At 40.9% G+C, this 12132-nt stretch overlaps 1 protein-coding gene across 2 annotated transcripts in view; it reads left to right on the top strand.

Annotated features, from left to right (window-relative positions):
- Positions 1-7484: 7484 nt before the first annotated feature.
- Positions 7485-12132, top strand: part of LOC122776081 (copine-8-like) — a 49693-nt gene continuing 45045 nt past the window's right edge. For both annotated transcript variants that reach the window (XM_044036440.1, XM_044036439.1), the window contains exon 1: positions 7485-7804. In XM_044036440.1, the coding sequence (XP_043892375.1) occupies positions 7728-7804 (77 nt within the window). In that variant the 5' untranslated portion in view covers positions 7485-7727. The remainder of the gene's footprint in view (positions 7805-12132) is intronic.

Here is a 12132-nt window from a genome sequence, read left to right as displayed (position 1 = left end):
CTGTGTAGTTTTTGATATGGTTTTTCTGCAGGTAACACACAGAATTTGCAGGCTAGTTAAGTTAACCTATAGATCTAGTTGTTTTGGATCGTTTATAGATTAGCTCTATTAGGCTGGGGCACCATGATATGTTAGTGGTTCAGACTGGACCTTTCTGTCTACTGTTTACGTGTTTTCCCAATTTCTCTGTGGGTTTTCCTCAACACTACACCTTCCCCCATGGTCCAAACATATTACTGATTGAGGTTTGGTTGACTTTAAATTGCCTGTAGGTGCAAGTGTGAGTGGTTGTTTGTACGTTGACCGTGTGATTAGCTGGGACTGTCCAGAGTTTACGCAGCCGGTGCCTGCTGGGATTTGATCCAGATCCAGCTCAAAGAGTAAATGTTATAGCTGATGGACTTTAGATCATTATGTTTGGATCAAACATAATGAGAAAACATGAGAAGTCATAAGATAAAATCCCTTTATCTTATGACTTTGTGCATGTAACTGCTAAACTAAACTGAATTCTACTTAGAACCAGCTCTACATTCAACAGCTGTGGCAGAAAAATAGCCACTGCTTCCACACCTCTTCGTCAAGTAAAAAGACATCACAGGAGACAAGTACATCTTATTTACAGTTAACTATTCTCACACTGTTTTTATTCAAACTCTGTTAAACTTAATGTTTGCTCAGTTATGTGCTCTAATTTTGAGTGATGCCTATCTTTATCCCTCATCATTTTCCCATAGATCTATTTAAATAACATTTTATTTACCCATCTGCATGCTGACTGTGATGATGCAATCTCATTCCATTTAAAGTCACCATCAAGTGAATCAATGTACTGTATGCTGTACAAACACTTTATTTGTGCTACAGTGTCTAACGCGGAGAGGTGTGATGTTGTCGGAACAAACTCAAACTTTTGTTCAGATGATTAATGAACAACACAGGAGTCCATCAGGGTTCGCCATCAGAAATCTGCAGGACCGACTGACAAGCGGCGCCAATCACCGGCCACCTGATGTGATGTTACAGTGATGAGTGTGTGTGGATGTCACTGAAGTTACGGTGAGTTGAATGTAACCCAGAAAACTTCAGAACACTCACCAGTGCCTTCTTTTTCCACCATGACCTTCATGTATACAGACTTTAAACTCCAAAGGCTGCTTTAAATGACTTAGTTTAACAAAACCAGTGCCTTCATTTGCTCCATATAGATACTATTAATATTTTATATATAGATGGATTTTGCACAGAAAACACAGGTCGTCACTGGTCAGCAGCCTCGTCCTTTGATGCAAGTCGATTAATCCTCATTAAAAGAAAAATATTGCACAACCAGCTGTTCCCCAAGATGCAAAGATGTGCACATTTTTACTCTGCCCTGCTGCTGCCGCTGCTGCTCACTACTGTGCAGGTCTCTGCCCCTTAGAGAAAGATTGTTTTAACCTACCTCAGCATAAACTAGGCTTGAAACACCCTTTAGAACTGTATGGAGCAACATCAGAGTGAGTGATTTCACTGAGACTGCTGAGAAAGCCTTAATGAGGCTTTAATTGTTCAGAAAAGCACATTAATCAGCAGTAGTAAGTCACTGAAGTAATGTTAATACTACCGTTTTTGGTCTGAAAGTAGGTCTAAAATGTTGTAACTTGCACCGGAAACAAACTTTATTGTATAATCATTGCTGAAAAATCGCTGTTTTTTTCAAGTAAAACTGCACACTTGACAGTTGGCTCATGAGGTCAATCTATTATGGACATAACTGGTATATTTGCTGTTCTGGGGTCCGTAGCTCAGATGTAAAGTTGTGTGTCTTTGCCTGCACATCATTAGTTTATAATGTATTCAGCCGTCAGGCAGGGCGGAGGAGGATAATGCACTTTAGAAGAGCTCGACCCATCTATCACAGTAAGACGATTTGGCTAATCAACGGAAGGGAAGACTGAAGAGACGATGATTAGGAGCAGCCAGAGCGGCTTCACATTCTGATCATTTGAAATCTACTTGTGACTCTGGGGCATGAAAACAATACAATTCTCTCAAGTCAGCTGCACTGAAAGATTAAACCCTAAAACCCTTTTCACGTCGACGAATCAAGCACAAACTTTATGTTATGCACACATTTTGATAGGACTTAAACTCGCCCGACTCAAACTTCAGATGCAATAATAAAGAATAAGTGCCAAAAAAATGATGTGTTTGCGATTCAATAAAGTTGTTTTGATCAAATTCAAATCCTCGGTGGTTTTTCATAACCAGCATGAATTGCCAAAGAACTCATTTCAAAGCAATGATGTGAAATTAATTTAAGGGAAGTACAAGCAGTGATGAAAAAGTTCTCCTGTAATAAAGCTCATTTATTAAGAAACCACATCGAGGGGTTTAAAGTCATCTCTAAATCACCAGCAACCTTTTATTATTACAAATGATCCAAATTACCTTTCTGTGGATCACCCCCTCTGCTGCAGTATCAGCTAACATAGTGCAAATAGTGAGGTGAAATGAATCAGGCCCATCACTCCCAACAGAACTGCAACAGATTGACTACAGCCGTGCTTCTGTCTGCGAGGTTCTGCCATGTTCACATGCTGCAACTATGATGTTTATCCTTAGAGAGGATGAATGCATGTAAAGTTAAAGCTCCAGTGTGTAGCTTTTAAATAAAATGAATTGTGTCACCACACACGCACACACACACACACACACACACACACACACCACTGCTATACTGGGAAACAAAGAGAGTTGTGTGGAGCTTACAGCTGATGGGCTTGACATTTCTCGTGGCATCATTTCACTCAAAACGACCAATGTTAGCTCGGTGGGAAAAGTCAGGGGATCGTCATCAAAAGCTATTTGTAGACGTGAGCTGCAGAAATATGTTGAGACATTTGAGATTGGACATCAGGGGGTGTGGCAGAAAATGTCCACAAGAGCAGGAAAGTGCTTACAATGAGCACATCGGGATTTTGTTAATGTTTAGAAAATGAAAATCAATTTTCACCAGGAAGCAGACGGGGAAAAAGTTCTGGAAAATGTCCTCAGTGTCATTCATGGACATTTGCATACTCACATACAGCCTCTCCAGAAGATTTTAGGTGAACGTCCAAATGGAACACTTCACCGATTTGCATTTAGCTTTGTATCACTAGAGAAGGGTTAGTATTTTTGAAAAAATTGTGCTTCCCAACGACAGTTTTCCCTGAGTCAAGAACTATCTTCATTCTTTTCTTTGTTTCGTGCCCACCAGTGACACTTGGTCCTGTTAGTGTAACTGTTAGCAAAGATGGTGGACACTGTTTACATTGTGTGAATGAGGTCCCGCCCCCATACGAGTGGCTCTAAAAAGTGCGGAATTCCTTTAAATTGATTACTTTTTTTATTTTCTCAATTTGTCATTCATTCATTTATTCATTTTCTACTGCTTTGTCCACATGAGGATCACAGGGGACCAGTTCCAGCTGACACAGTGTGAAAGGTTGTCAGTCCATCACAGGCCAACATTCAGCGACAAACAACAATTCACTGTCACACTCATACGGTCAATTAGGAGTGTCCAGTTAACCTGATGACTGGTGAGCATGTTAGTCACTGCGCCACTCTACACCTGTGTCATTATGATGTTAAAAGTGATCTCCCAGTGTGAAAGAGATGGATGAAAGAGATTATACTGGCCCTTGTCTCGTCCACCTGGACAGAGGTTTTGCAGAAGAACGCACAGCAATGGAAAGACTCAGTATCTTTCCTGTTTTCCACATAAAAATGCTTATTGTAACACAACAGCTCCGAGGAAAAAACAACAACAATACTTGTGTCTTTTACTGCTGAGGACACCGAGGTTGTCTGTAGGATGCACCATCTGCGTAAATATTTGTACCACATGGCAGTCGGCTCTGAAGTTGTTGTTGTGATCTGTCTGAGTGAATGCATGACAGATCGACACTTATGTTCCTCTGCCACGCTGCTGCCATGCTAAACACACTAGTTTAGTACTGAAAGATATGATGCATCCGAACATTTAGAAAATGTCTCGGGTTCAGAGGGTCTACACACAAGAACGACACTTAAAAGGTGTTTGTACGCAGATGGTTATTATTACCTTTATTTTTCTTGCATTCTTAACAGTCCTTCATTTGAACACAGTGTACCTGTCAATGACAGCAATCTGGAAGAAACGCAATTAAACGTGTGAAGCTGTTTTTTTGCACTTAGGTTTTCAAATGTCTCGGTTTCCCCTGGCTTGACGCAGAACCAGAATTCTCAGAGTCATTTGCTGATGTCGATTCTCTCTGAATACAATTAGAAGGAGAAAACTATGTGATGTTGTCTGAACATCTCGAGCTCCTTTCTTGTTTGTGCAAATTGGCAGGTGCTGAATTCAGGTGCAGATGAGAGCTGTGGTGTAAGCAGACTTCAGAATTTTGGAAGCAACGTTGAGCTTCCTCATCAAAAATGACTTGGTGTCCAAACAAAAAAAAAAGGAATCTTTAAAACTACCTTGTAGAGAAGAGAGGGCAAAACTCAATTAACCTTGTCATGGTTTGGTCGGACTTTTCTATTTAAAGGATGAAATGGATTTTGGGTTACGTGTCATTACATAAGTTTGGCTGTATAAAGATTAAAAAATGATGAAAAGGTAGGGATGTACTGAAATCAAAAAGTCACTTTTTAATCAGTACAGCAACAAAAACTTGTCTTAAAACAGGATAATGTGATACATAAATGTTAATAAGAGGGACCTCCCGTTGACTGCAGCAGCAACTTTGTAAAATTATTAAAATGCAAAGAAAGCAAAGCATTTTAATCCATCAATGTAGGCAAAAAGATTCAGAGATGGAGAGATCGCCTTATGTCATCTGCATCGACCTACAATAAAAGTGGACATAGTCCTCTGGTTTGCTGGAGTTCACCAGTGCTGACTGTGCCGTTTGCAAAAAGAAGTCTACGGGAAAATAAACCTAATACTCACTTGACATACACGTCATGATGGTCTCAATTGCTAGTTTCAGGTCTTCTTCAATAGCACATGATGTCAATTTCAGGATGCAGGAGCTGCACTCCTAAATTTAAATGTACACATTTAAACAACGGCGTTCTCATCCGATTCATGTTTATGTCTTGTTTTCTGTAGAAAACCAAGTATTTATTCAAACACAAGTAAGAAGTCCTCCGTGCCTGTGTCAGCTGGTTCGTCCAACACTTTGGTTTGAAACTGAAATATCTCAGCAATAGTATACGTAGTATGCATGTAGTGAGACCTATACTTCACTACTCTATGGTGTAGCTCCCCTGACAGGTGTTTGATGTACAGAATCAACCTAACGTCTTTTCTTTCAGACTAACTGAAGCTGACACACTCGTTGCTATTTTTAGCTCGGTGGTTCATGGCGGTCTGTTTAATTGAATTTGTTTTGCTCAGGTGGTTTTGTCATCTGCACTCAGTGTGGCACTTTACTCTGCTGTCCAATCACAACGTTATCCAGTCAAACTTCTCGGGTCTGACCATCTGACACCAGCTCATTCTTTTTTGTTTTTTTGTTTTTTTACCTGACAGCTATTGAAGAGGAACTTACAATTTGAATGAATGAATTAACCCAGTACGCATCTTTAATCAATTCAAAGTTGACCACGTTCAATAGACTTCGGTGTTAGTTTTATTAGTATAAAGTTGTACTTTATCAAAATACTTCCGTTGGAGTCCTGCAGTAAGTGTTAGAGAGAGAGAGAACACCAATTTACATTTTCTTCTACCTTGATTTTCGTTTTCTTTCATTTTAATATAATGCCTGTGGTTGACGGTATAGGTCAATCTCATCAACGTGATTAGAGAGGCTTGCATTAAGCAAATACAGTGATCAAATAAGAAAATAGCAGATTGTTGTTTTTTTTTGCTTGTCAAAATATGGCTGGAAAGAGAGGGTGGAAGAGTCTCTCACCTCTAGTACACCTCTAGAATTATCAGACACTCTTAGTTTGATTAAAGTCAATATTTTAAAGGGTGACTTCGCCTATTTTTTCCCCTCTTGGTCAAATGAAGTATAAATTTAAAATCACTATGATGCTGTTGTGTTTGTTTATTTTCATTCTATTGCAGAGTCGGATCAAATTTGACCCATTTTCTATTTTCTATTTATTTATTTGATTTTTTTTTCTAAATTAAGGGTAAACATGCATGTATTCAAGCTCACAGATGAATAAATGTGTTTATCTTTCGCAGATATATTGTAACTATTATGTCTATTGATCTAGTTTGTTTTTAAATTCAGTTTCTCCTCAGGTTTTCACACTTGTAAAGACGTTATATTGATGTTCATTCACCCCCTGCAGGTTCACATCAACCTTAACCATAGACTCTACATACCATAATACACCTCATTTAAAGCGAATCATAAAGAAGAGATGTGATGCCTCTAGGCTGTGTTACCGCAAACAAGAAATAACTTCACCCTTCTGATATTGGGCATGAGTCTCCCTATGGTGCCAAAACAGTCCTGAGCCATCCAGACATGAACTCCACTCATCCTCTGAAGCTAAATGTGGTATTTGGCGATTAAAAGCCGTTGATGGATGGGACTTGTTTTCCTCAGCACATCACACAGATGCCTGATTGGATTTGAGATCGGAGAATGTGGAGGCAATTCAACACCTCCAACTCTTTGCAGTGTTCATCAAAGCATTCCTGAACTATTTTGGTAGTGAAGTAGGGGACATTATCCTCCTCCTGGAAGAGACCACTGCCATCAGGTAATAATGTTTCCAAGGTACAAGTCAAGTTGTATGAATATAGAGGATGAAGATGATTAGCCAGATATTCCACATTTAAAAAGTCAATCTGAACAGCTAGTTTTATTTTTAACAGACACTTCTATTGCTCTCCTGTCTCTACCTCACCTCCCTCTTGCCCTCATTTTTCCTTTCACCCCAACCGGTCGAGGCAGATGGCCACACATCTTTGAGTCTGGTTCTGTCAGAGATTTCTTCCTGTTTTGTCTCTCTCCTCTGACGCCTATAGTACTCGCTCATTGTGTGACATTGTGTGGTTTCTGCCTTTACAATATTTATGTGAGTGCCTTGTGTGTGTTGTGATTTGGTGCTATCCAAATAAAACTGAATCGAATTGCATACCGGGAATGTCCCACAGGAGCTGCAGTTAGATGATCTGACCCTTCAAAATCACTCACACCCTCACGTTTCACTCTCTCCAGCATTTCTGCTTCCAATGCATCAACAACATCTTCTTTTATATTATATATCATATAATATATCATCAGGCAGGAATATGCAATATTTTAACTCTAAATGAAGCTATTTGGTCTTAGATTCTCCCTCTCTCTCTCTCTCTCTCTCGCACGTGTGTGAGTGAGTGCGCCCCGTCCACCGTCCTCTCTCTGTTGCGCACACACCCACACGCGCGCGCACACACACACACACACAGACTCCTCTCTGACGTGCTGCAGCTGCAGCTCCGTGTCCACGCGCCCTCTCTCCTCTGCCTCACACAGCAAACAGCTCGTCGTGTCCTCGTCACTCGGATTTCCTCGCTCATCCATCCACCCCCTCCAACCATCCATCCATCCATCCAACCATCCATCGCCTCCTCCTCCTCCTCCTCTTCCCTCGGTTCCTCTCATGCCGCCGTCGCGGCGCTGGATACGCGGTTGTTTGTGATCGACAGCAGCGAGAGCAGCAGCAGCAGCAGCGAGAGCAGCGAGAGCAGCAGGGACTGAGTGAATATGGCGTGCATCGGAGACCCAGACCCTTTCACCGCTGCCATACCCGCTACTAAAGTTGAACTTACGGTGTCTTGTAGGTGAGTACAAACCAAAGCTGGCTGCTTTACGCACACACGCGCTGACACTGGGTGACCAGCGGTAGGTGGATGATGGATGAATGGATGATGTAGTGGACAGGAAACGCGCCAGTGGCTTCCCTTTATTCTAAAAAATGCACTGATATCAGAATGAACGCATCATGTCACTCTGAGATCCCTGGGGGAACGTAGGAGACGGACATGGAGCTGGAGTTCTGTTGGCAACAGTTTGGATGAATGAGGTCAAAGGTGATTCAGCCCCGTCTTAAAATATACTGTTTTTTGTTATCTTTTTTAAAAAAGGAAGCTCCATTTGTTTATGCATGGGTGACGTGTTTGCTTGTAAGTGTGGCCGTTTTGCACCTGCAGCAGCATCATTTCCAGAGCTGTAGCAGAGGGAAGAGAGTAGAGAGGGAAACACTGGTGTAAATAGAAAGTGAAGAGGAGAGATGCTGGAGCTGTGTGATGATGAGACTCAGCAGCAGCTTTTCCTCTACCTATAAAGGGACTGCTGCCTTTTGTTGTTGTATACCTTAAAAAGAATCTGTGGGTTTTTTTTTTCTCTGTTTTGACAAACCATAATTTGCAGTTTAGTCTTGGACTCAATGAAGCAAATTGTATCCTATAGGGTTGGACGATATTGAGAAAGTAGTACATTTTCTGCCAGTTATGATGGAGCAATACCTTGAGATGAAAGCTATGAACCAAGTTACAATAAGTAAATGATAGGACCTCACTGTAAACACTCTTTGATTTTGAAATAAGTCATTTTGTCCATATTGTGAAATTCTCTAGAGTTAATAGTATCTAGACACGTTAATTAATGAGCTGCAAGTTTAACTTTCAGGTTAATTACTTCCTCCTACATATCTATCTACATCTGCACATGCACATTTGGAAAGATGACAAATGAAGGTAATATGGGGAGGTGTTGATCCACCACAAGATAGCTTCAGTGTAAGGCTGCAAGCAACATTATCGATTCATCAGCCAATTATTCACTCTATTATTATTATTATTTATGGTTATTTTGTGTCTTTAAGTTTTGAATTTTGATGACATGATCAAATATCATAAAAAAAGCAGTATGTGCTGAATGGCTGGAACACAGGAGAGTATTTGCTCAATTGCTGCTGATTCATTTTCTGATGATCTAGCTGATAATTTGATTAATTTGAAGTCTTATAAAACGCTGCATCCGTGCTCCTAGGAACAGATTCTTGAGCTCTCTGAAGTGATGATCACTCCCTCTCATTTGTTGTTTTGGAATTATCATTATTATTACTACAATATATTTATATAAATGTCTGTAAAGTAACTATCAGTGCTGTCCATCTGTGGTAAACTGGAGAATAATGAAGGATTAAGCTGTATATTATGTATATTATGTGGTCCAGTGGTGTCTTCTCTCCCATGAAACCATCTGCGCTCATTCTGTTCTCTCTTTAATTCATCAGTATATCATATAATTACATTTTGCATTATAATACATTTACAACCCCGTTACAAATGGTCTTTTTCAAGTTTCCTGTGTTAACTAAAGAAAACACTAGTATGAGTATCATTTGTAAAAGGTAGACAATATTATGGTCATACTATCCAATTTCCAGCTTGGTAATATAAGGAGATAATATTGCAGTTATTCAATGTTATTTCCAAAGTAATATTCTGGTATATCTTGGTAGTGGGAATTAATATTCATGTGAAAATGATTGTGAATCAAAACTCATAATTACCTAATTAAATTTTGAAGTTGAAATTCATTCTCCCTTATGTTCCACACACTTTTTCCACCAAGCTTCACTCGGTGATTACGATTGAAATAAGATGATATTGCCGTGATATTATTTCCCTATGACAAATATGTTACCATAGGATTATCATGTGGTTACTGTACTGCAATGTAAAGTGTTACAAGTTCATCAATTGATAAACATGTCCAACACTACACCTCTCAACATCCTGTTTCAAATTCAAAGAACTCTTTGTCTTATGAATACTCCAATACTCAAATAATAGGAGGATATGGATCGCAAGGAATTTCATTGAATTGAATTTAATTGAAGTGTGTCAACTGGAGAAAACACTCAGTGTGAGACTGGAGAATATGATGCCGAGCCCTTCTTCTGTGATTGTCGTCACCAGAAGAGTCTTGTGTATATGCATGAGAAAGTAGCAGACGCTGTTAGAGAAGCTGAGAAAAGGAGCCTCAGTACGTCATAAGAACGAAGAAAGCAGTGAGAGGAGAGGGGGGGCGGCTATAATTCAGATTATATATATACATTTCTATTCATTCTATTATTCACCCATCATCCAGCGCGATAAAAGAAAAACCTAGAAGACACATCATGTCTGAGAAAGCCTCTCAGAGTGCTGACTACATCAGCGAGAAGCCCGTCACCATCTAAGTACCATCCACGGTGATGGAGGCTCCAGAGAAACACGTGGTGTATCTGCGGTGTGTCCAGATGAACCCTACGGACAGTCTGTTGTCTGGAGTTGACTTCAAGTAAGAAACGGAGGAACTCTTGTTTATATCAGCCGGAGAAGAATGAAGCGTGGCAACCGGCCAATGCCATGCTGACGCGGACTTCCAATTACTGGGCACTGCTGAGACAGATGATAATACACTACATCTGTGGGAGTGAGTGGACATGTGGTGATGAATCTGAGGAGACCGCTTCTCCACACGCTAAGTGGGTAAGAACGGGACTGATCCTGCACTCACTCCAAGAAAAAGCAGCTTCAGCGCTGCATGGTAGTCTAAAACATCTCCCAGTAGACAGTGGTTTCTACATGTCAGCGTTCGTGCTCCTCTGGAGGAAAAGGAAGGTGCGGAGGACATTCTCGTGGACTGTTTTACGTCTGATTGTGGTGTATGTCGGACTTTTATATCCCTGCCACTTGGATGGAGAAGCTGGAAGAAATGGATGCAAGACTCAGCGTTGTCTTTCGCAACTGTCGTAATTGGATCAAGTGAAAAAATATTCTACTTTAGGAATCACTCCCCTTTCTTTCTCTCTCTCTCTCGCTCTCTCACACACACACACACACAAGATATTATAAAGACCAAGTGCCTGGGACTATTCTGCTATTTGAGTCAAGACATGAAAGACATCACAAGCATTGTAAGACATTGTAAGACATGCAGACTAGCAGGTGAACCCTTCAACCCCGACGCCTACGAACCACTTCTCCGTTCAGATGGAATTTTTTTTCTCCACCCTCACCGACTGCACCTGAGGAGCTCCATCGACCCGCTTCACCTCCACCACTGCCGCCTCTCTCAATTGACAATAAGGACTCTGGATTTGGGGGCTCTTCAACACGGTCACCACCACCATCACCGGCAGCGTCCCTGACCGTCCCCTCTCCTCTGCATTTGGCTGGATTAGAGGCGACGGATGGATGGGATGGGTTGCTGACTTTGTCTTTCATTGATGGTGTAAAATCGGCCGCGCTTCATCTGCTCCGCTTCATTAGCAAGGAACACCAGAAAGACACTTCACGTCTGGTGCGGATGGTGCCAAAGTCAAAATCACCGCAGAGACTCTGAAATCAGTTAACCGGATCGATCGTGTTATCCATGAAATGTACGTACTGTATCTGAGGACACAGTGCTGGTACGGCAGCACCGATGACCTTTAATGATCGGTGAGCCTGAAGTAGTCAATGCAACGTAAATGTAAAGGCTAATTACTGGGGAAAATTGGTGAGGCCTGTCGGGGATCGTGTAGTCATTTGTCCGTTGTACAGTCAGACGGAAGAATTCGATGTGATGAGGAAATGCAACGACGAGAAAACGTTTTTGCTGAAGTTAGGGCTCATTGTGTACATACACCATGGAAGGTGTGCAGGTGTTGTGGTCAGGGGGCGTGGCTGCTTCATGACCCCTTGTCAATCACATTTTGGGCATAATAATTTTGACAGAATATCTTTGATATTATAATCTCAGATAGATGTTGGTTATTCACGACTAGACTAAATATTGTGTTATTTCGTGTGGTCACATTCTGGTTTTTAATGCTACTGTTTTATAGTTTCAAACTAAATTTTTGGTAAGTGTTGTTTTGTGCCACATAATGACGAGTAGAACAAAGAGTTTGAACAGAATTATCTTTCTGCTGACCCTAAAATCAGCCAGCTGATGCCAGGGAACAAGCCTCTGCTGCTGTTTTATGTCGGTCTGATATAAAAGCCTCATAATTGCTCAGTAGATAGAGTCAGTCTGGTAATGACCGTAAGAAGTTTGAGATCAGAGGCTCATTTTTCTTTCAAAACAAACAACCCACTACATGTCAATAAATAATAGCAATATGGGTTTTTTC

This window comes from Solea senegalensis, linkage group LG10, assembly GCF_019176455.1.
Source record: "Solea senegalensis isolate Sse05_10M linkage group LG10, IFAPA_SoseM_1, whole genome shotgun sequence".
In the NCBI taxonomy this organism is placed as follows: domain Eukaryota; kingdom Metazoa; phylum Chordata; class Actinopteri; order Pleuronectiformes; family Soleidae; genus Solea; species Solea senegalensis.
Note: the sequence above shows the minus strand (reverse complement) of the source record. Positions and strands in the feature narration are given on the sequence as shown.